Source organism: Oryctolagus cuniculus, chromosome 17, assembly GCF_051225735.1.
Source record: "Oryctolagus cuniculus isolate XC-2025 breed Fujian yellow rabbit chromosome 17, ASM5122573v1, whole genome shotgun sequence".
Taxonomy (NCBI): Eukaryota; Metazoa; Chordata; class Mammalia; order Lagomorpha; family Leporidae; genus Oryctolagus; species Oryctolagus cuniculus.
The window spans coordinates 23,277,354-23,300,317 of NC_142883.1; the positions used below are offsets into that span (position 1 = coordinate 23,277,354).

Genomic DNA, 22,964 nt, shown 5'->3' on the forward strand with positions numbered 1-22,964 from the left:
TAGGCACTTTAATGCACTGCTCCTTCCACCCCAAAGAAATGCCATCACCGCACCCATCTGCCAGATGGTGACTACTGAGGGGCAAGCCCTTCATCGAGCTGATGGGAGCAGGCCTGGAACCAGGACCAGGTCTCCCAAGCCCAAGAGCTAAGCGATCCCTGCATTATCTCTTGCTTCGGACTTACACCGGCCAAAGAACCCACTGCCTCTTCCCAGTTCATGACCGAGGGGAAGTGAAGCATGGGAAACTCAGGATGCAGAGGCCAAACTCCTGCCACCAGGGAAAGCCGAAAACCCAGTGTGCGCAGGCAGAGGAGTCCTTACGGGGAGACTGCGCCTTCCTCTGGGGGCTCCACGCTCAGGTCTTGGCCTCTAGAAGCTGGCATGATCAGCACCTCACCTATGCCCAGGGCAGTCACCTCATCTCCTCCTGCCCAGCCCAGCCCCAGAAGGACAAACAGCAGGACCCCTATGCCCACTCCCCGCAGGGGCAAGTTCAACTGTGTTTCAGAACCTCCACCTCCTTCCTCACCCTGACTCAGAGGCCAAAAGTCCCTGGGGAAAGCGACACCCCCAAGGGGGTAGGGGAGCTGGGACACCAAGTATCCCAGGAACTATCATTTCCCAAGCAAAGGCTGGCTCTCAGTGGGCAACAAACTTGCCTGGGGGCCTCTGCACACACACACACACACACACACACCTTCCATCCGAAGGCCCCACCCCTGCCAGCTAGACCAAGAGGATAAAATGTCTGGACCCGAGGCCGGCTTTGGGTCGTGGGTGCAAGGCAGGAGGAGGAGGGGGAGACGAGCCCAGAGGCCTCCCCTCCAGACTGGGGAGGGGATGCAGACCACGTCTGCCTCAGGGAGGTTACCAGAGCACCGGATCTCACCCCAAACTGTGCTGGAAACACCCAGTTCTGCTCTATGCCGCCCTCCAAGTATAATGGCAACCAGATGAACGGTCCAGCACGGGCGGGTGGGCGTGTAAGGGTCCCTAGGGGACAGTGAATTCTAAAAGGCCACCCTCCCCTCCCCCAAACACCTCTCCCTTTCCTCGGCTTCCCCAGAACTCAGCCAACCCCACCCTCCGATGGAGAAATCCGCTTTGAAAAGTTCGCTCTTTGTTCTGCAAGCCGGTCTCCAGGCCCAGCACAATTTCGGATCTCTGCGAAGCAACCCCCCACCCCACCCCCGCCCACCCGGCCCGGGCCCCGGCCCCAGACGCCGCCCGGCTCCGGCTGGGCCGCCTAGCCCGGGGAGTTGCCTTTGAATTTGAGGTGGGGGTTGGGAAGCCGGGGAGGACGTCTGCTGGTCCCCGAACCGCTGAACCACTAAGGGGGTGCAGTGGGGGGGGGGGTTGAAGGGGGGGGGCTGCAGTGCGGCTCGGTCCTTACGTGGAGCCTCCTCCACCAGACGCCTGCCGTTGGCCCCCGCCCCCACCCCCAGGCTCCCGGCCAGGAAGCCCCGCAGGCGGCGGCGGCCGGAGCGAGCAGCGGGCTCCGCGGGGCCCCCGGGCTCTGCCCCGCCCCCTCCCCCGCGCCCGCGCTTCCGCCTACTTGGCGCTCGGCTCGGCGGGGAGAGGGAGCGGCCGTCTCCTCGCACTCCTTTGGCCCTAGGGGGCGGGGCTGCACCCCGCATCTTGCCCCCAACGCGCACCCCAGGGCCTGGTGTCCCCGCTTCTCAGCGTCCGCCCGAGCCCGGCACGCAGAGCCCACCCTTTGCCAGTAGCCCGCCACGCGTGGATCCCCTGGTTTGCAGAGTGGGGTCGTCCGCACACCCGAGGACACTGCCTGCCCTCGCTGCCCTGCCCTGAGACCGCGGGGATGAGGCGGCGAAGACCCGGCCCCTCTCTGCGCCCCCGACCCCGCAGCCCAGCTCGCGGACCCGGGCTCACCTTATCCAGACAGTTCACCTTCTCCGTAGGGTACACGATCTTGCCGCACCGGGCGCAGTTGGGGTTCATGGCTCCGACACAGGCGGGGCGGGGACGCCCAGACTCGCGCGCGTCCTCTTTCCCCCGGCGAGCAGGCAGGAGGCGGCCGCGGCTGCCACTGCACGGGCGCGGCGGCGGCGGCGGCTGGAGCCGGGGAACTGGCCTCCGCCTCCGCCCTCCTTCCCCTAATAAACACAGCGGGGAGGAGGGGCCGCGCCGGGGCGGGGACGCGCCGCGGGCGCGGGCAGGGGCGCGCGCGGCCAGGCGCGCTCCGCGGGCGACGTGGGGCAACGTGGGGCCGCGCGGGGGTGGTTCCGGGTAGGGCTGGGGGGCCGGGGGTGCCCGCGCCCCGTGGTGTCCCCGCGGACCTTGTCTCTCACCGGGAGCCCTTCGAGCGCAGAGGGTGGCGCCGGGCCGGGCAGGGGGCTCCTCCCGAGGAACCGGGCTGCGGGAGGCGGGCAAACCCCTCGCACCCGTCGAGGGTGGGGTTGGAGCCCTTCTGGACGCCCGAGCAGATCTGCCTGTTTCAGGCACTTTTTCTCCCGGTCCGTGCCAGGCGCAAAGCTGGGGGCCGAACGGGAGCCCCCAGCCCGCCCTCCAGGGGGCACCCTTCCCGCCCACATCCTCCCCAACGTTTGCCCGGTGGACCCGGCCCACCTCCCGGACTCAGCGCCTCGGAGCCGGGCAGGTCTTCCTTCCCCAGGGTTCCAGGGATACAGGCAGCTTCTGCCTTCATTCCCTACTCGGCCAAGTATAACAGCTACAGAGGTCTCCCAGCACCCAAAAGAGCCGCCTCCAGGGTTAGGGCCGGCGCGGGGGTATAGCTCAGTGGTAGAGCATTTGACTGCAGGTCAAGAGGTCCCTGGTTCAAATCCGGGTGCCCCCTCGGCGGCTTTTCCATCCCCAGCTAGGGTTTGGTCCATTTTTCATTCTTGACACATCATTACCGTGTTGGATCCTGTGTTAAAAGGAAGCAAAACGGAGAAAAGGCCCCTTCCTCCTTTCCAACCCACGCTTGGAGCTTTCGGTTTTGCTTTGTGTGCAGGGCAGGGGGAGAGGTGGGTGCTCGCACAACCACGTACAAAAGCTGCGGCGTCCCCACTGCTGGCGCCCGCGGTGTCGCGGTCTCTGCGGCCGCCAGCCTCCGACGTGCCAGCCAGTTCGAGGTGCCGGATCTGGGGACAGGATGATGGCTGCGAGCCGGCGCCGGCCTCCGATGGGGGTGGCGGATCCAGAGAAGGAAACCCGCAGACACAAACCTCCAACTTCAACTTTCTATATTGCCAGGGACGCGGGCGCGCTCTCGCTCCTGACACCGGCGGAGTGAAAGCGGGCAGAGAAGGGTGACATAGCCAGGACACACCCTTGCGCTCCTCTCAATGTGCAGAAACAGAATCATGCCCTACTATACGCGAATGCAATGGTTCTCAGACTTCGGGGTGCATCACAACGGCGGGTTAAATCAAACACCCCCAGCTTCCGGTTCTGCAGGCCTGCAGGAGGGCGAGAAGTTGCATTTCTAACAAGTCCCCCCACACAAACACACATTGAGAATTACTGGACTAATAATCAAAGGACTTCAAATTTCATAACCTAAAGGGGACAAAAATCGGCTGGCTGCGTGGCTGACAGTCAGTCGCTGGGCCTGAGGAAGCCAGTGTGAAGGAAGAAGCAAAGGCATCCCCGTCCTCTGGGCTTTGCCCAAAAAAAGGAAAAATGAAGGCAAAAGGGAGAGACATTCTGCTCGGGTCAGGGGGCAGCTGCGATATTTTAAACCCGGAATCTGATTGTGTCATTTCCCTCCTGGGAATACTGCAGCTCATTTTTCCCCATCTGGGGGCTGGACAGGGAGATGCTGCAGAGCTGCCATGAAAAGACCAGATTCCACAAATAACCAACTTTTCTCTCCTTCCTGGACACCAGGCCTGGAGCTTACCACCAAAGCCCTGCCCTTGAACTAAGCCTTTTAGCCTTGATCTCTCTGCCTGTTAAACTTCTCCCTATATAACCCTCCCAAACAATCCCCTAGTCTTTCAAGTCGAGGTATGAAGTAGGTTAAAAAAAAAAAAAAAAAAAAAAAAAAAAAAAAAAAAAAAAAAAACTCAAACCTTGCTCAGCCTTTTCTGCCCAAAGCCAAAGTAGAATTAATATTGAGCCAGTGGGTCCCCACAGTCTTGGATACAGGAGGAGTTCTGTGTCTGTTTGGAGGGGAATACATGAGCCAGAGCAGCCAAGGAGGAAATTATAAGGGACATTTTGGGGGGTGTCTTGGGGTTTACAATTTACTATTGAAGTTATTCTGGGTTATCAGCTTTCTCTGAAAAGCATAAAGAGGACAGGAAGGGGGCACCCGGATTTGAACCGGGGACCTCTTGATCTGCAGTCAAATGCTCTACCACTGAGCTATACCCCCTCTGCTGGTTATGCCTGGGTAAATGCTTTTCCTACGGGTTGGAAATTTTTCACACTAAAAAATTGTCCAAAAAATATTTTTACTGGGTGATACTGGACTTTACCACCAAGGAGGCATGAATTAAAAGACCAACTAAAAACATAGCAGCAATCTTAAAACATGCGAATTCAGGTATTCATTTCTCCTCTAACAAACAAGAACATAACCTCTTGCAAACCTGGATAGGGAATCTTTCCCTCAAGTGACTCCCAGCACAAGACAACAGCTAAAGAGACACCTCCCGTGAGAGGCCCCCCAGTTGGTGCTGGGGTGGGTGACCCCCCTCTCCCGGGAACAGACTAGGAAAACAGCACACAAATGAATGTCCAGGAGTGATGAGGGAAATCATTCCAATTAAAAATAAGATGCGTTAGGGAAATACTAGGGGAAATTTCATACTAGCCAGTGAAGACTTGAAGGACATAAAGGAGGCAGGGGTCTCCAGGTGGAAGAAGTGGCTTTGGCAAAGAGTTTATGGCCAGGGTAGGTGGAGGAAGGAGGGCCAGAACCAGAACTACTCAACAGAGCTAAAGAAGTAGGCAGGGTTTGGTGGCCAAGGTGCAGAGCCTGGATTTTATTTAAAAAAGAAAAAAAAAAAAAGAAGAAAGAAGAAAGGAGAAAGAAGAAAGAAGAAAGAAGAAAGAAGAAAGAAGAAGAAGAAGAAGAAGAAGAAGCCGCCCCTGGATAGTTACAAGCAGGGGGATCTGAAATCATCACCCGGTCTGCTGTGGCAGAGATCTATAGGAAGTCAAGAGTGCAGTCGGAGAATATATATCCATCCCATTCATCCTTAAAAAGGAAGAACGCCTGTAATATGCGAAAGCCTGGGTGGACCTTAAAGACGTAATGCTAAGTGAACTAAGCCAGTCACAGAAGGCCAAATATGCATCATTCCACATACAGTCCTGTGAGCTATCTAAAATAGTCACACCCTCAGAAACACGGAGTAGAACGAGTAGGCTACTGGGGACTGTGGGGAGGAGAAGCTCATATTAAGTGTTCTCATTATATCCAAAAGATAAGCAAAGGGGCACAGGGGACGTTTGTGGTGCAGTGGGTTAAACGGCTGCTTGGGACACCTGCATCCCATAGCAGAGTGCTACTCCGCTTGTGATCCAGCTTCCTACTGATGCTACCCCAGGAGGCAGCAGATGATGGCTCAGGTGCTTGGGTTCCTGTCACTCTGTGGGAGACCAAGATGGAGTTCCTGGTTCCTAGCTTCATCCTGGCCCAGCATGTTACAGGTATTTGGGGAGTGAACCAGCAGCTGGAAGATACTCTCCCTCTCTCCCTCCCCCCACTTCAAACAAAAGCTTTAAAAAAAAAAAAAAAAAAAAAAAAAAAAAAAAAAAAGCCCAGCAAGGTAAATACAGAGGGACCAGTTAGAAAGCTCTTGCAATTGTGTGGGTGAGAGGTGATGGTGATGTCTTAGACTACAGTGGTGTAGTAGTGTCTTATTGCTGCCTTAACAAGTTATTATAATTCATTTGCTTAAAACAGATTGTTGTACGATTCTGGAGGTGAGAATTGTAAAATCAATTTCACTGGACTGAGAACAGGTGATGGCATGCCGGCAATCCCTCTAGGGGCCTTAGGGGAGAGTCCTCTCACGTGAGTCTTTCACTATCTGATGGCTGCTGCATTCTTCCGCTCAAAACCCGTTCTTCAACCTTCAATGCCAGTGGCACAGCCTCTCTCCTGACCTCTGCTTCCACCCCATCATATTCTATGCCTCTGCTCTTTCTGCTTCCCTCTTCCAAGGACCCCTGTAATCGCACTGAGCTCACCTGGATAATCTGGGATAATCTCCCCATCTCAAGATCTTTAACCTAATCACATCTGCAAAGTCCATTTCCTCTTGTAAGGGCAGGGACTCCCACGTGAATTCACAAGGGACTTGGGAGGTGGCCTAATCTGGAAGCTCGCTATCACGCCACCCCTGGGGCTGCGGCGTCTAGCCTGACCATGGCTGGGCAGCCACAGCACGTGCTGTTGGTTGGATGGTTTGGGGAAGAAACCAGAAAGAGAAGAACCAAGAATGACTATCCTTATTTTCCTACCATCTTTATGGTGGTGCAGTTATTTCACACACACACACACAAAGGGGAAGTTTATTTTTAAAAAAGTTTTTTTTTAAAACTCCTACACAGAAAATTATAGAGTGTAGCCTCCTGTGCTTGTGGACTTTATGTCCTAGTACCAAGGCCACCGCGTTGAGTGTGAGGTGCCCAATAGGCCATTAGGAGGAGATGTTGAGGGTGCAGGTGGAGATCCAGTTAATTCCAGAGTTCAGAGGATGGGTCCAGCCTGCAAATATAATCTGGGGAGCTCAAAAGTGTGCTGGACTTGGCTCAAACTGGCTTGTGAGAACCAATGATTCCATTTCAAGGATATGTTTCAGCCAGTTGACTTCACTTTGGTGTTTCACAGGGAGCAGGTGGGTGTATTTGCACTATGGAAGTTGGCAAATGTTATCAAAAAAAAAAAAAAAAAAAAAACACCACCTCCCCCAAAGCGGATCGTTAACCATATGTGAACACCACACTGTAATGGAGTGATTCTGTTTTCTCCAAAAAAAGAAGAAGCAAGCACTTGAGTTGGGAGAGTGAGGAGGCGAGATAAAATGGGGAAGAACTGAGACAGGAGAAATGTGTGAGAGTCACTTTGGAGAGGGAGAAAATGGGCAGGGGTGTAGGAATCCAAGGCAGAAACCCGCCTGCGCCTGGTGGAGTGCCACAAACGGGCGCATCTTTCTCCAACAGCATTCAGCTGCCTGTGTGCAGCCTGGGAGGAATCCCACCGTTGCACTGACTTAGGCTGCAGCATGGCTGGCAAGTATTTTAGGGAATATAGAAAGTAATGTAACATGACCCCTGCCCTCAGGGAACTTACGGTCTGGTTGGAGAAATAAGATACATATTCCAAAGGGAAAAATAACTGGCAGTCGAGGAACGAAATGCAGAGTCTCAGAGGTGCTGAGACAGATTGTTGATTAAATGAACTCAGATTTTCTATAAAAACAAGAACTGGGTAGGTGATCACAGCCAAAAGAAGGGTTTTCCCTGTTCTAGGGAAACCTGCTGACAACTGAAAGAGCTGGAGAGAGAAAGTGATGAGGACAAAGGAGAGAACGGAGATGATGGGGACTCTTTTGGCCCGGATCACCCAGGGAGACAGGGATAGCAGTCTTGCGCACAAAGCAGCAGGCTATGGATTCCGTGCAGTTCAGATTGCAGGCAGGGGAGATGGAAAGGGGACCCACGGGATTGTTAAGCCTGGGTCAGAGTGGACTTCTCCCTCCTCTCCCAACGTTTTGGTCTAGATTGATTCTGTAATCTTTGGTTTGTCAGTATTACTACAGAAAATTTGAAGCCTTTTATCATGGATACCAAACTATTGTTAATCACTGGACACTATGGATAGTGAGTACATCGGCATTTAAGCTGTAATCTCCCTTTCTCCCAGCAGAGGGGGTATAGCTCAGGGGTAGAGCATTTGACTGCAGATCAAGAGGTCCCCGGTTCAAATCCGGGTGCCCCCTTGTATACTCACTTTTAAAATTAAAATAGTAGGTAGAAAGGATCAAGGATGCTTCTGCATCTTCAGGGACTCTCAACTCACAAAAGAAACCCAGGAAGTTACAATAGTAGTCCCTAAAACACTGGGAACGCCCTTTGGATTAGTATTGAGTTGAGAGTGTATGAAAGAAACCCTTTCTGCTGCCAAGTCTCAGACATTGTTCTACAGGTAAGATGGAGGAAACTCCCAAAACCAGCTCGCTCTCATTATTATGCCAGATTTCACAGGAATGTCCAAAAAGATGTAAAACAAAGCCACAGTTACTTTTTAAATGTTAGCTTTAAAAATAATTATTCAAAAAGCAGAGCAACAAAGAAGACAGATCTTCCATCTGCTGATTCACTCCCCAGTGGCTGCAACATCCAAGCCTGGTCCAGGCTGAAGCCAAGAGCCAGGAACTCCATCTTACGCCTGCCTTTCCAGGCACATTAGCAAGGAGCTGGATCAGAAGCGGAGCAGCTGGGAATCTGAGTGCCACTCCAATATGGGATACCAACCTTGCAAAGGCATCTTAACCTGCTGTGCCAAAAGCTGCCTCTCTCCTCCGACATCCATTCACTTTTAAATCTTTTTTTTTTTTTTAAAGACAGCCAGAGACAGGTCTTCCATCTGCTGATTCAGGTGCCCATGACAGCCAGGGGAAGCCAGGAGCTGGGAACTCAACCCTGGCCTCCCATGTGAGTGGCAGGACCCAAGTGCTTGAGCCATTATCTACTGCCTCCTGCAGTGCCCATTAGCAGGAAGCTAGAATCGGAAGTGGAGCCCGGATTAGAACCCAGGCGCTCTGAGATGGGGTGTTCCACGTGGCATCACAGCCGTTGTGCAAACACCTGGCATTCAACTGTTTTTGTTTGGAAAAAGTTTTTTTTTTTTCCACTAAAATTTTGTTTTAACTGATAATGGCAGTATTACTGTTGTCTCACATTAGTAACTATTTAAACATTTCTCAAATTTAATTTTGAATCTGACAAATGTCTATAGACATAACCTATATAACCAACAATTCTTTGAGATTCTTAATAACTTAATAAGGAGATCTAAGATGAAAATATTTGAGAACCACTGCTCCAGGTAAAGAGGCGGCACCTAGGAAAGAAGGCCGTGGTTGTGAGATATCACATGGAAGAGACGGCGCCTGAGACGTTTGGAACACCTGGCCGATAAGGCAGGAGACAGTGCAGCTCAAAGATGTGTCCAGGAATCCTCAGCAGTCTGGTGCTGCTGGGGCGTTAGGTGCAGGAGGCGAGGTGGCGGGAGAGGAAGCCAGGGAGGAAGTGGCCATTTGGGGAAGCAACTGTAAAGTTCTGCGGAGGAACGGGAGCTTCCTTTGATGAGCACTAGAGAACCACCACAAAAGTTTTCCCAATGGGAGGCTATGGTCCAATCACTTACAGACTGCTGCAACAACCTCGGGCCAAGGGCACATCTTTGCAGCATGGAGAGAAGTTCAGGAAGTAGACGCAAGTCGGTAGATCTGGAGACTAGATGTGGGAGCCTGGGAGAAGAGGATTAGTTTTCTTCCTGTTTCCAGGTTGAGCCACTGGTAGGAGCACCAACCAAGAAAATTGCTGATTCCATAGTCTTCCCTGTTGTTGCTGTTTATTTTTTAAACATTTATTTGATAAGGAAGAGAGAGAGAATCTTCCATCTATTGATTCACTCTCCAAATGGCCACAGTGGCCAAGCCTGAAACCAGAAGCTTCATTCGGGTCTCCTATGTGCGTGCAGGGGCCCAAGGACTTGGGTCATCTTCTACTGCTTTCCCAGGCCACAGCAGAGAGCTGGATCAGAACTGGAGCAGCCGGGACTCAAACCAGCGCCCACATAGGAAGCTGACACTGCCGGTGGCAGCTTTACCTGCTATGCCCCCCACAATTATTTATCATATCTGTTGTTTAGCATCTAATATCTGCCTCCATCTGCATCTCAGCAAAATGCAAGCTCCATAGGGACAAGAACGTTGATCTGTTTTGTTCTCTGATGTCATCCCATGCAGGCCCAAGACAGCGTTTGTTAGAAAGGGGCCTGTGGCACACTTACTGCCATCCCAAATGAGCTCTGACTCCACTTCCAATCCAGCTTCCTGCAACTGCAACAGAAGATGGCCCAGTGCTTGGGGCATTGCCATACGCATGGGAGACCCAGATGGAGTTCCAGGCTCCTGGCTTCAGTCCTCACTAACATCTGTGAAATGAACCAGCGGATGGAAGATCTCTGGCTCTCCTCCTCTCTGGAAAAAGGGGCTCAACCTTGTGGCATCCCATATCTGCTTCAGCTTGAGTCCCAGCTGCTCCACTTCCAAGCCAGCTCCCTACTAAAAGGTTTTCCCTGGGAAAAGCAGTGGAAGGTGGCCCATGTGCTTGGGATTCTGCTCCCACGTTGGGAAGCCAGAAGCTCCCAGCTCCTGGCTCCTGCCTGGCCCTGGCCCTGGCCCAACCTCAGCCTTTGCGGCCATTTGGGGAATGAACCGGCGGATGGATGATCCCTCTCTGTCTCTCCCTCTCTTAACTCTGCCTTTCAAATAAAATAAGATAAATTTTTTTGGAAAAGAATCTGGCATAGGAGCTGGCAGTGTGGCATAGCAGGTAAAGCCGCTGCCTGCAGTGCCAGCATCCCATACAGACATTGGTTCGAGTCCTGGCTGTTCCAATTCTGATCCAGCTCTCTGCTATGGTCTGGGAAAGCAGCAGAAGATGGCCCAAGTTCTTGGGAGACTCAGCCACTTGGGGAGTCAACCAGTGTATGGAAGACTATCTCTCTCCCCCTCTCAAATAAATAAAAAAAATTTTAAAGAAAAAAAAGAATCTGGCATAAAGTAGGCGCTCAATAAATATTTGAATATCGATGGTAGGAAAGAAGCTGGGGGCGGGGGGTTGACACGAGTAATGCCGTATATGCAAAACACAGACAGGAATGATCTGTAGCATTGCAATACCGCTTCGCAACTGTATCACGTCCTAATGAAACTGTTTCGAGCTCGCCATCCTCACACCCCGGGCCTCTGTTTCTTGGGGAGCCCCACATAGCACAATCCACATTTTAATTATTTCTGAATTCCTGGTCTTCAGAAATGCCTGGCACATGCTAAGTGCTCAAAAGAGACTGCTGGGTAAAACAACAAATCAATGTTTGCATGTCCTCATCTACTTTCGACTCGCAGCGTGGAGAGCCCGGGTTTCAAACCACTTCGGCAAAAACGGTCTCCGCGAACCTTCCACTTCGCAGCCAGAGCCCCAGTGGACGTCCTGGATTTATTACGTAGAAATTCAGCGCCCTCGGGAAGGGGCGGGTTTAACAAACTGCCCGTCACGGAAGTGGGCGGGGCATCGAAGTTCATATCCCAGCGTCCTTTGTGCCTACTTCCTTTCTGTGCCTTTCCGGCGTCCAAGATGTCGAAGCGAGGTGAGCTTTGGGCTTTAGAGAATCGTTCGCCATCGGCCGCGTAGAGCTTACCGGGCTCGCCGGGAGCGGAGGCTTTAAGCAGCTAGTGCGCTCTGCTCTCCTTCGGGCCAGAGAGAAAGATGAGAGGCACCGCGAGAGCACAGCGAGATCGCTCGAAAGTGGCGGGGGTGGTGGTCCTGGGGCGTTCAGCAGGCGGCATCCCGACGTGATTCTAGACTGTAGTGGGCGGAATCCTTATTCCGTGCATGTCGTTGGCATTGGTGAAGTTCAAATTGCAAAGGCTTAGGCAGGAGGACTTAGGCAGTCTCTCGCCGTGTAGGAAGAACTGTTGCCAAGTTGGAGCGAGAATTGAGTTATTCCAAGCCCCTTAATCTCCACATAAGTATGGTAATAAGGCATTGGCTGTTTGGTGGCCGAGGCGGTGGGACCCAGTAAGAGACTAAATGGAGGCCTAGAAAAAGTTGGTGTGCATGTATAGTCCGGGAAAGCGCGTGCAATGAGCTTATTATTGACAGTGAGACTCTGGACCGTGTCCGTTCAGTGACCATTTACCCTGTCTCCCTTCCCACCCGCAGGACGTGGCGGGTCCTCCGGCGCGAAATTTCGGATTTCCCTGGGTCTTCCGGTAGGCGCCGTGATCAACTGCGCCGACAACACGGGTGAGTTTGGCTGGCGCCTGCTACATCCCCCCTTTTAAAAGCACTCAGTGGGCCTTTGCTAATGACCCATCGAGCCGTCCAGAAGGGGCAGAGCCAAAAGCACCGCTTTTGGGTGAAGCGGCAGCATGTTGTGCTGTTTTGCTTCAATCGGTGGTGTGACAAGACGTTCCACTGTTGGGGAAAAACCACGGGGGCGGGGAGCAGAGCTGGAGAGACTTGGAACACTGGTGGAGCTGCCTACCTTGTTAAAAAATGAAGCTTTGCTTGTATCTTAACATAGGAGCCAAAAATCTGTATATCATCTCTGTGAAGGGGATCAAGGGACGGCTGAACAGACTTCCCGCCGCTGGCGTGGGTGACATGGTGATGGCCACGGTCAAGAAAGGCAAACCGGAGCTCAGGAAGAAGGGTGAGTGTCGGGAAGTGGACCGTGAGTCCTGCAGACAGACCACTTGCACGCTTGATTGCTGGTGAGAGACCATCAGAGATGAATAGCCGAAGTAGGAGTTGTGCCCTAGGGAGCTGCTTCTCACTTGGGCCTGGCGTGTTTACCCTGCCACGTCCCCAGCTCAGTTCATCAGCCCCTTGTCGACCGCCTCCCATGCTTACACCTATAGAAGCCAAGCTCTGTCCCCTTGGAACTTAACATTCCGCTCTCTTCTGCTGGCTGTGGGCCCCAGCTCTCTTCCTTTCCAGTTGGAGTTGTGCTCTGGCCAGTATCCCTTCAGGTCGATCTTACTCACTGTGCCTCCTGCCTGAAATAGCCCAGCCCAGCTCACTGCCTTGATGACATCTTCCTTAGCCCCTCAACAGATAATCCCAGTGGGGATTTTTTTGCGACATAGAAGGTGTTCTCTATTTAAGGTTCCTTGACCAGAGCATGTGTTCAATTCTTGGCTGATACCTTGGCTACACGTGCACATGGTGGTGCTTGGTGAATGTGTGTGTGTGTGAGAGAGAATGTATGCTTGGTCAGAGACTTAGCTGGACAGGGGAGATCACTCAGGTGAGTTTCCTTTTCGGGAATACTGGTTTGAAAGGGAATCAAGTAGTTCGCTAGTTTTTCAAGTGCTGTGAGGCCAGCTGATGAGCTGAGGGTGTGGAGCATCTGGCCTGTTGCCTAGCACTTGGTTGAGCACAGAATAACAGATGGTATGCTTCCAGGCAGACTATGGATTGATGAATGCAAGGTTATGGGTACAAGGAGCTGCTCATTGTTTGTTTATGGTTACCCCCATCAAAGCTTTGACCCCAGGTGTACACATTGAAATGGGAGGCCTTGGGACACTTCCAGCTTGTCCTGTCTGGCTTAAGAACTTGGGGTATCCAGTGAACTTTTACTATTTCCTTTCTCAACTTCTCCCCTTGCCTGCTTTATGCTGTGTCTGCTGTAGGGTGTCTTGCTCTGCACAGACATCGAGCCACCCTTTGGAGTACACGTCATGTGACAGGTCAGCGCTCTGGATTGCAGCCGACTCCGTGCGTCTCAGTAGGGTTTTAGTCTTTTTGGTCAGAAATCATGCTTTGTTCCCTTGAATATCACTTGAAGGTGTGGGCACTGCTTGTGACTAAGTATTGATTAGTCAGTGTCGGGGAAGAGGATGCAAGGGCTTCTTCCTCTTCTCAGAACACTTCCTGGGTCTGCAGGTGACCGGGGAGCTGTCAGAGAAGAGCAGAGCAAACAGCCATTCCTTAGTGGTGCGGTGGCCGCAGAGGATACTGTTGGTCTCAGGCAGTGGTGGGACAGACCGGAGAACACTTGGTGGTTTTAATTGTACTTGTGATTTTCCAGTTCTGTTACTGTTTTCTTTAGTCCTTGTATCAGCTGAGCAGTATATCTCCTCACCTTGGATATAGACTTATACACGAAAGCCCAGAAATGTGGAGGAGGGAGCAGGACTGGAAGTTTGTAGCGTCATCTGCTTCATGCATTGGTGAGCGTTAGTAGTTTGTGAATAGAGAGGAATGTGCCATGGTCGACAAGGCTACCTCAGTAAGTGTCCCATGGCTGCTTACCTAGATAGCTTGTCTGATACTTAAAGTTACTTATTGCAGAGGCAGGGTGACAGGAGAGCCGGAGAGAACCTCTCTTTGCTGGTTCACTCCTCAAGTGCCCTCAGCAGCCCATGCTGGGCCAGGCTGAAGTTAGGAGTCCAGAACTCCATCTGGGTGTCCCACATGGTTGGCCAGGACCCAAGTACTTGGGCCGACATCTGTCTTCCCTCACAAGTTCATCAGCAGGAAACTGGGAAGCAGAGTAGCCTGGACTGGAATGGACACTTAATACGGGATATGGGCATCCCAAATGGCAGTGTAACTCATTGTGTCACAATGCGGGCCGCCCGCCGTAAACTTCTTACTCCTTTTTCCTGCATCCACTTTCAAGTGCGCCTCATGCACACTAGCAGTTGAAGGCTTTCTTTGGGGCAGTTGCCATGTAAATGAGTTAATATATAGAGCTTGACACATTAAATACATCTTTAATTCTGACAAATTCTTTTGAACTAACTTACAGATCAGGTGTGTGCTTTCTTGGGGGTTTGACACACAGTTGAGTGGAATATAACCTGAGGTTGATAGTTCGGCCTCAGAAGTATATGTTCTGTCCAGAGGGATGAGCTGCTTGTGTGGCGGCTCTGGGGCTTGGCAGGTCAGTGACTGTTGTCCTTTCCTCCCCCTCAGTCCATCCAGCAGTGGTGATTCGACAACGAAAGTCCTACCGGAGAAAAGATGGCGTGTTTCTTTATTTTGAAGATAACGCAGGAGTCATAGTAAACAATAAAGGCGAGATGAAAGGTAAGATTTAACTCTGGTCTAGGGGTACAAGCAAGGAACTCTGTCATGTCTTAACTGTCCCTCTTTTTAACGCAGGTTCTGCCATCACTGGACCAGTTGCAAAGGAGTGTGCAGACTTGTGGCCTAGGATTGCATCCAATGCAGGCAGCATTGCATGATCCTCCAGTGTATTTGTAAAAAAGATAAATAACCCATTAAAAAGTATTTGCTCCCAGTCCTTGCATTCCTGTTCATTTCTACACCTCCTGACACACCCTACCCATTGCTTCTTTGTAAAATGAGACTGTTCAGGCTTTCCATGGGCATATGTAAACAAAGATACCATCCTAGAGGCCAAAGCTGCTCTGCTTCCAATACAGCTCCCTGCTGATGCACCTTGCCATTGGCAGGGAATACCTAGATGGAGTTCTGGGCTTCTGGCTCCGACTTGGCCTAACTTTGGCCATTGGAAATGAACCAATGGCCATAAGCTTGTTTATTTGACAGGTGGAGAGATGGATATACCTATAGATTCACTTCCCAAATTCAGGGTGGGCCAGGCTGAAGCCCAGTCTCATGTGGGCAGCAGGGACAACCATTGCTGTCTCCTAGGATGTGCGTTTGCAGGAAGGTGCCATCGAGCTGGCAGTTGAACCAGGATCTCCACTACGGGTGTTGGGTTTTCTAAGCTAAACATTTGCTCTGGTATTTTCAATTTCTGCTGTAGGCTTTCAAGTCCCTAAACTGCAAATACTAAATGCTAGTTGGTGACAGGTTACCTCATGTACACTGAGTGTCCTATGGTGAGGAAGGCTTTTGAGATAGTGAAAAAGACATGGCCAGAACTAGTGATTTTTTTTTCTGTAGCTGTGTAATGCAGGCAATGTGGATTATTTATTTGAAAGGCAGAGTTTCAGAAAGACCTTCCATCTGCTGGTTCACTCCCCAAATGGCCAGAACTTCCAGGCCTCCACTGCTTTCCTAGGCCATAGAGAGCTGGGTCAGAAGTGGAGCGATCAGGACTCCAACCAGCACCCGTATGGGAGGTCGGCACTGCAGGTGGCAGCTTTACCTGCCATGCCACAGATCTGGCTCCATATGTATCTTAAAAGTATTAGCAAAAATGAAATACATCCCAGGGAAGTGTTTGGCACAACACTGAAGACTGCATCCCATGTAAACATGCTGTGGTTCCAGCTTTCTGCTAGTGTACCTTTGGAGGCAGCAGGGGGTGGCTCCTGTACTTGGATCCCAACCACCTACGTGAAAGATTGTGATTGAACTCCCAGTTCTGGCTTTAGTCACTGGGGCATTTGTGTATTTGAAAGTGCAAGAGTTAGAGATCTGTTGGTTCGGTCAAGAGGACAGCAACAGCCAGGCCTGAGCCAGACCAAAGCCAGTAGCATCATCCTGATCTCCCATCATGTGTGTGTGGGGATGGGGGGCAGGAGCCCAAACACTTGATCCATCTGCTTTTCCTAGGCCATTAGCAGGGAGCTGGATTAAAGTAAGGCAGCTGGGATGGGTACCAGCACCCAGCCAGGCAGTGTCGTATGTGTGTGTTTTAATGTTTATCTTCCATCTGTTCACATCCCAAAAGCTCAAAACAGCCAGGGCTGGGAATTTGTGGCAGGGGTCCAAGCATAAGCCTGCCTCCCGGGATGCATTAGCAGGAAGTTGGATTGGAAGTGCAGTAGCCAGGACTCCAGCCATGCACTACAGGATGCAGGTGTCCCAAAGGGTACCTCAACCTGCTGTGCCACAAGACCCACCCCTGTTAGGGGCATTGGTGAGTGAACCAGCAGATGGGAGATTTGTTTTGCTTTTCTAAGTAAAAGTTAAAAGTAAATCCCCTAAGCCCCTGATATCGGTCTAGTTAGGTTAATTTGCACCTTAGGGGGTGGTTGTGAGTACTCTGTAGAAGGTGCATTGACATATAAACATCTATGTAAGGATTTATTAGGGAGAAATAACATAGGAAGTAATCAGCTGGAGTCAGAACCAGACGAAACATTTTATGCTGTATTCTACAACAAGCATACGCATTAGAGTAGCAGAAGGGAAAATGCTATGATGGACCCACTTCTGTTTTTGTAGAAGGATGAATACCAGTTAATGCAAAGATCCGGTGGGCGGGGGGAGGTGTGGCCCCTGATCTGATCGCAAGTTAGATGACCTGAGTTCTAGAGTCGCCACTAACGACATTTGGGGAATCTGAGCTTCAGTTTTCAGCTCTGCAAAATGAAGAGTTGGAAGTAGGAGCTATCTGAACTTTCTTACCAATTCTGAGTGCAAGCCTTAAGGGAGCCAGATTAGGGAAACTGTAATACACATTGGGAGAAAAGACCACGTTGCTCTTAAAACGGGGAGCTGCGGTGGGTGTCTGGTGCAGCCAGGAAGACCCCATTTGGAACCTGGGTTAAGCCTCAGCTGTGCTTCAATTCCAGTTGCCTGCTAATGCACACCCTGGGTGGCAGAAGGTGATGGCTCAAGAACTTGGATCTCTGCTACCTGTTAGGCCTATGATGCCCAAGCCCGATGAAACTGGGCACAGATAATCTAAAGGCAAATGGGATTTTTATTGCTCAGGAAAGCCCTTCACTTGGGACATTCCAAACTGCTAAGACCATGCATTGTAAACACCTCCAAGGATCCTTGTGCAAGTCCCCCAGCCACCCTCTCAGGGTCCATGTAGTGCCCGCACCTCCCCCAACAAGCTGCTTCGGGGCCTGTGCCTGCTGCCCAAATGGAAGGAAGCCTGGCTGAAAACCCCTGTGGCCCAGCAGGCTGAACCCCTACTTTCTTTACCTGGCCCCTGCATTCTGTCCCCACTGAAATAGTCTTTTCTACTGGAACTGGTTGCCTCCTTGCCTTCTTTGAACCCTAAACTCATTAAGCCTAACACCAGCCACGTAGGAGATCTATATTGAGTTGGCTCCTGGCCTCACCCTGGTCCAGCCAGGGCTGTAGCAGGCATTTGGGAAATGAACCAGCCCGTGTCTCTCAAATAAAAAAGGAGGGACATGCTGTGGTGCTGTGGCGTAGCAGGTTAAAGCCCTGGCCTGCGGTGCCAGCTTATCATATGTGCGCCTGTTCAAGGTTCTGATACTCCACTTCCAATCTAGCTCCCTGCTAATGTGCCTGAGAAAGCAGTGGAGGATGGCCCAAGTGCTTGGGGTCCTGCACCCTAGTCAGAGACCCGGAAGAAGTTCCTGGCTTCAGATTAGCCCAGCTCCAGCCTTTGCGGAGCTCCATTTGGGGAGTGAGCCCGTGGATGGAAGACCTCTCTCTGTCTCTACCTTCCTCTGTCACTCTGCCTTTCAAATAAATAAAATAAATTTTTTTAAAAAAATGAAAATAAAAGGAACCAGCTGCTGTTTTGGGCACTTGGGGAAATGAAACAGCAGATGGGAGATCTCCCGTTTTCCTGTCTCTTAAATAAATACTAACAAAACAAAACAAAAAAATTTAGGGGCCAGCACTGTGGCGTAGCAGGTAAAGGCGCCACCTGTAGTGCTGGCATCCCATATGGGCACCAGTTCGAGTCGCGGCTGCTCCACTTCCCATCCAGCTCTCTGCTATGGCCTCGGAAAGCAGAAGATGACCCAAGTCCTTGGGTCCCTGCACCTGCATGAGAAGACCCGGAGGAAGCTCCTGGTTCCTGGCTTTGGATTGGCACAGCTCTGGTCACGGCAGCCAATTGAGGTGTGAACCAGCAGATGGAAGACTTCTCTCTGCCTCTCTTCTGTGTAACTCTGACTTTCAAATAAATAAATCTTTAAAAAATATTTTTTTGGCCTGTGCCACAGCTCACTAGGTTAATCCTCCGCCTGCGGCGCCAGCACCTGGGTTCTAGTCCCGGTCAGAGTACCAGTTCTGTCCTTGTTGCTCCTCTTCCAGTTCAGCTCTCTGCTGTGGCCCGGGAGGGCAGTGGAGGATGGCCCAAGTGCTTGGGCCCTGCACCTGCATGGGAGACCGGGAGGGGGCATCTGGCTCCTGGCTTCGTATCGGTGTGATGCGCCAGCCACAGCATGCTGGCCGTAGCGGCCATTTTGGGGGTGAACCAACAGCAAAGGAAGACCTTTCTCTCTGTCTCTCTCTCACTATCTTTTTTTTTTTTTTTTTGACAGGCACAGTGGACAGTGAGAGAGAGAGACAGAGAGAAAGGTCTTCCTTTGCCGTTGGTTCACCCTCCAATGGCCGCCGCGGCCAGCGCGCTGTGGCCGGCGCACCGCGCTGATCCGATGGCAGGAGCCAGATACTTCTCCTGGTCTCCCATGGGGTGCAGGGCCCAAGTACTTGGGCCATCCTCCACTGCACTCCCTGGCCACAGCAGAGAGCTGGCCTGGAAGAGGGGCAACTGGGACAGAATCCGGCGCCCCGACCGGGACTAGAACCCAGTGTGCCGGTGCCGCTAGGTGGAGGATTAGCCTAGTGAGCCACGGCGCCTCTCTCTCACTATCTAACTCTGCCTGTCAAAAAAAAATATTTTTTTAAATTTAAGGTGAACAAATTTCATGTAATTCACATATACAGATTTAGGAACATAGTGATTTTCCCACCCAATAATTTGATATATTAAAACAATAACAGGCCAGCGCCATGGCTCAATAGGCTAATCCTCTGCCTTGTGGCACCGGCACAGCGGGTTCTAGTCCCGGTCGGGGCACTGGATTCTGTCCTGGTTGCCCCTCTTCCAGGCCAGCTCTCTGCTGTGGCCCGGGAAGGCAGTGGAGGATGGCCCAAGTGCTTGGGCCCTGCACCCGCATGGGAGACCAGGAAAAGCACCTGGCTCCTGGCTTCGGATCAACGCGATGCGCTGGCCGTGGCTGCCATTGGAGGGTGAATCAACGGCAAAAGGAAGACCTTTCTCTCTGTCTCTTTCTCTCTCACTGTCCACTCTGCCTGTCAAAAAACAAAAAAACAAAAACAAAAACAAAAAACAACAACAACAAAACAAAACAATAACAGCCAGGGAGCTGGCCGAGTGTACTCAAAATGCTCACACTCCATAGTCCTGTCTCAATCTCTGTCTTCCGTCGGCACGCCTCCTGGTCACCTCTCACTTCAGGGCCAAGCAATCACTTCACCAATGCTCTAAGGACCTACCCAGGCAACTCAGGGTTTGTGGCGCAGGGGCCCTTGACATGACATATGTACGTAACAATGGGCAAGGGAGTTCCCAACCGGGGCCCTCATTTCCTGCTGGAAGAGCCCCCAGGGCTGCCGAGCTTGGGATGTCCCACTTGTACGAGTGCCCCCTGAGGCTGGAGAAGGGCTTTATCTTGGACGGGGTGGCCGTGAGCAGTGTGGCCCGCGCCTATGACCGCACGAGGCCCAAGCTGTGGTCTGCGATTCCGCCCTACAACGCGCAACAGGACTACCACGCGCGTCGGTACTTCCAGAGCCACGTGGTTCCGCCCATCTTGCGCAAGACCGGTCAGGTAGGGAGCTTCGGGGAGGACCCCACTTTCTCCACCGGCCTGGGGCTCGCCCTAGTGGCGGGGCCGACCTCCCAGACTCGTGCGCGCAGCCCCTCGGTTCTCTTAAAGAAACGGGAAACCGAGTGACAGGTGTGGAGCCCGGGCGCCAGCACCGTCTGCCCCAGAACTTGAGAGCAGCGGCCAGGGCTCAAGGCTGCCCTCTCCCAAACTCATCGGTGCAACTGTCCATTGGAACGTCACAGGCCCGCCCTTTGGGGTGACCTCACTCCGAATTCTACAATACGCGAGCCCTCACCGAGCAGGACAAAGGGAACTGGCACCGCCCTCCTGTGGCGTCAAGCGTGCGGGAGGAGCTCGCTCCCGGGACCGCGGAGCAGAAGCGAAGGAGCTCTCCCAACCTGACAACCTCACTTCCTGCGCTAGCCCCCACAGTGCTTCCGGGACCGAAGACCCCGAGGCTGTTGGTGGACAGCTTCATTTGCCCCAGCACTTGTTTTAGCGTGGTGCTCGGGGGAAGGGGCTTACTCCGCGACTCCCTGTTGTGGCCCACAGGGCTGGTGTGCGTGCCTGTGTGGCCCGTGCATGCGCAAAGGTGCCTTCCTAAGGTCATGGGAAACCCACTTTATCAATCTCGTTTGTCCAGGAACGTACTGAAGCCCCCCAGCCCTGCTGATCTGGACACAGAGCAGTGCCTCTGCTCATCTAACTAAGGACAGAAGGAGCCAGCGGCTGGGGCGCCAGGGCAGGGAAGAACGTGTCTGTGAAAGCACGGAAATCACGCGGTGTGTACCCTTCACAAACTTCGTGGAAAATGCTGGTCATGAGAAGAAAACTACACATGGATTCCAAAATTGTTTTGCGCCAAAACAAACTTATCTTTTCATTCCATTTTTCCACGAACTTTTTGAAGTACCCTTGTACACATTTGGGAAACTTCAACAACTTTGAAAGCATTCTTTAATCATCAAAAACACCCTGTGTGTTTCATTTACATGTTTCTTAAATCTAGACTGGGCCAGGCCCTATAGCTGAACTAAGTCACTAAAGTCTCACAGCAACCTTCCTTTTAGTAATGAGGAAGCTGAACTCCACAAAAGCCGAGTAGCTGGCCTGAGGGCATGCCCTTTGCTGGGGTGAGAGCTGGAGCTGGAGCCCTTCCTGACAACAGAGACTGAGGCTCTAAGCGCCCAGCTGCGCATCCTCGGGTGGTGAAATACAGTCTGTCCGGGCCCAGTACCCTGTCTCTGATGGCTTTCATGCCCCAGGGCCGCACCCCGCACTGTCCCCAAGGCCACTAATGGGCATCTGTGTTCTTGCTCACTTGCAGGATCATGGTGGCACAGGAAGAGACGGCTGGATGGTAGATTATTTCCACATCTTCGGGCAAGGACAGCGATACCTTAACAGGAGAAACTGGGCAGGGGCAGGCAAGTGTCACCGTTCCCTTTCCAGCCTCCCTGTTGTCCCTCCACTCAGAGACAAACTGGGTTGCAGAGGGGCCTGGCTGGGGAGGAAGCCCTGGGCCGCTTCTCCTAGGGTGAGCAGATGCCGGCCCAGTGCCCCTTCCCTAACATTCATGTATTGAGCACCTACTGTAATGTCTTCGACTCTCCCACTACTCCCTGTTGCAGCTGACTTACCGACTCAGACTGATTTGCTAAGAAGGGCTGAGCTGAGATTGGAATCCCAAGCCTCCTCCCACCCCAACTTCACCACCCTCTAGTCACGTGATCCTTTGCACCGTGGGGCCAAGTTGATGTCACCCATTTTCTCCAGATGGGTCAGAGGCAACATGAAATGTTCTCATTTCCCCTGGGAGCAAAACAAGTTCAGCCCGAGCCCCAGAGTTTCTGAGCCCTGCTGTCCCAGGACATGCTCTTCAAGGTCCTCCTGCAAGGAAGCCTGCCACGGGGTTTGCTTTCTGGGAAGTCTTCTATGTCCTTGACCTCACCAGCCTTGGCGAGGTGCAGGACATCGGGAGATTGAGGGCAGCTGCATGGGAGTGGGAAGTAGGAGGGGCTGCATGCTGCAGCCTCATGCCTCTGACTCTGCCCCCAAGGGCACTCCCTCCAGCAGGTGACCGGCCATGACCACTACAACAGGGATCTGAAACTCATCACCGGGTTCAACGGCCGCTTTGGCTACCGCAGGAACACCCCAGCCCTCCGCCAGCGTCTGTCCGTCTTTGGAGAGGTCACGCCATTCCCCCTCTTCTAACAGCTTCTCTCCCCTCCCCTGTCCTCCACCTGAATTGCTAAGACAGATGTTTAGATGGACTCTCCATGTGATTTTACATGTAAAAAAAAAAAAATCTTCTTTGTGTCTCCAAGTGCATTGCTTCTTCCCTGAGGTGAGAGGAGGGGCAGGCTAGCTTCCCCACCCTCATCTGCTTTACCCCCTGGAGGGGAAGTGAGAGGAGACAGGGTCTGTCAGGGCACTGACCTTGCACTCCCGGGCCAAGGAGCCTAGAGGCCTGGCCACCCCCTGCGGTGTGATTGCAAGCAGGCACTCTTAACCCCCAGCAAGCTGCATGGGCAGGGCCCTGGGGTCAGAAGCTGGCTCCAGTGTCTGGCACAGCAGGCAATATGGCCCCAGGCGTGGTGGGCTGCTCTGAGAGGGATTTCCATCCAAAATCCTCAGCGGTCTCAGTTCACCAAAAGCCAGCAGGTAAACCAGACGACAGTTTTCCGCCCCAGTCTTCAGGTACAGTCATACTGG

The 22,964-nt window shown here is 52.4% G+C and overlaps 3 protein-coding genes and 4 non-coding genes across 7 annotated transcripts in view; 5 read left to right on the forward strand and 2 right to left on the reverse strand.

Moving 5' to 3' along the window:
* LASP1 (LIM and SH3 protein 1) overlaps positions 1-1,973 on the reverse strand; it is a 40,198-nt gene extending 38,225 nt beyond the window's left edge. The window contains 1 exon segment of the mRNA NM_001082778.1: positions 1,897-1,973. Within this exon segment, the coding sequence (NP_001076247.1) occupies positions 1,897-1,965 (69 nt within the window). The 5' untranslated portion in view covers positions 1,966-1,973.
* A 776-nt stretch (positions 1,974-2,749) lies between these two features.
* TRNAC-GCA (transfer RNA cysteine (anticodon GCA)) lies at positions 2,750-2,821 on the forward strand. The gene has a single exon. It is a non-coding gene; the product is annotated as a tRNA-Cys (tRNA).
* A 1,455-nt stretch (positions 2,822-4,276) lies between these two features.
* Positions 4,277-4,348, reverse strand: TRNAC-GCA (transfer RNA cysteine (anticodon GCA)). Its single transcript has one exon. It is a non-coding gene; the product is annotated as a tRNA-Cys (tRNA).
* Positions 4,349-7,856: 3,508 nt separating this feature from the next.
* On the forward strand, positions 7,857-7,928 carry TRNAC-GCA (transfer RNA cysteine (anticodon GCA)). The gene has a single exon. It is a non-coding gene; the product is annotated as a tRNA-Cys (tRNA).
* A 3,400-nt stretch (positions 7,929-11,328) lies between these two features.
* On the forward strand, positions 11,329-15,037 carry RPL23 (ribosomal protein L23). The gene is made up of 5 exons (XM_002719334.6): positions 11,329-11,368; positions 11,944-12,027; positions 12,308-12,436; positions 14,710-14,823; positions 14,899-15,037. Exons 1-5 carry the CDS (start codon positions 11,356-11,358, stop codon positions 14,979-14,981), a joined length of 423 nt encoding a protein of 140 aa, XP_002719380.3. The 5' UTR covers positions 11,329-11,355; the 3' UTR covers positions 14,982-15,037.
* On the forward strand, positions 12,056-12,191 carry LOC127484532 (small nucleolar RNA SNORA21). The gene has a single exon (XR_007911593.1). It is a non-coding gene; the product is annotated as a small nucleolar RNA SNORA21 (small nucleolar RNA).
* Positions 15,038-19,833: 4,796 nt separating the features above from the next.
* On the forward strand, positions 19,834-22,517 carry SPMAP1 (sperm microtubule associated protein 1). The gene is made up of 3 exons (XM_002719333.6): positions 19,834-20,246; positions 21,574-21,673; positions 22,306-22,517. Exons 1-3 carry the CDS (start codon positions 19,950-19,952, stop codon positions 22,461-22,463), a joined length of 555 nt encoding a protein of 184 aa, XP_002719379.5. The 5' UTR covers positions 19,834-19,949; the 3' UTR covers positions 22,464-22,517.
* The last annotated feature ends 447 nt before the right edge of the window (positions 22,518-22,964 follow it).

Coding starts and splice junctions, on each gene's coding strand:
- RPL23 (XM_002719334.6), top strand. Junction 12,028..12,307: donor CAACTGCGCCGACAACACGG/GTGAGTTTGGCT, acceptor ATCTTAACATAG/GAGCCAAAAATCTGTATATC. Junction 12,437..14,709: donor ACCGGAGCTCAGGAAGAAGG/GTGAGTGTCGGG, acceptor CCTCCCCCTCAG/TCCATCCAGCAGTGGTGATT.
- SPMAP1 (XM_002719333.6), top strand. CDS start 19,950: ATGACATATGTACGTAACAATGGGCAAGGGAGTTCCCAACCGGGGCCC. Junction 20,247..21,573: donor TCTTGCGCAAGACCGGTCAG/GTAGGGAGCTTC, acceptor GCTCACTTGCAG/GATCATGGTGGCACAGGAAG. Junction 21,674..22,305: donor GAGAAACTGGGCAGGGGCAG/GCAAGTGTCACC, acceptor TCTGCCCCCAAG/GGCACTCCCTCCAGCAGGTG.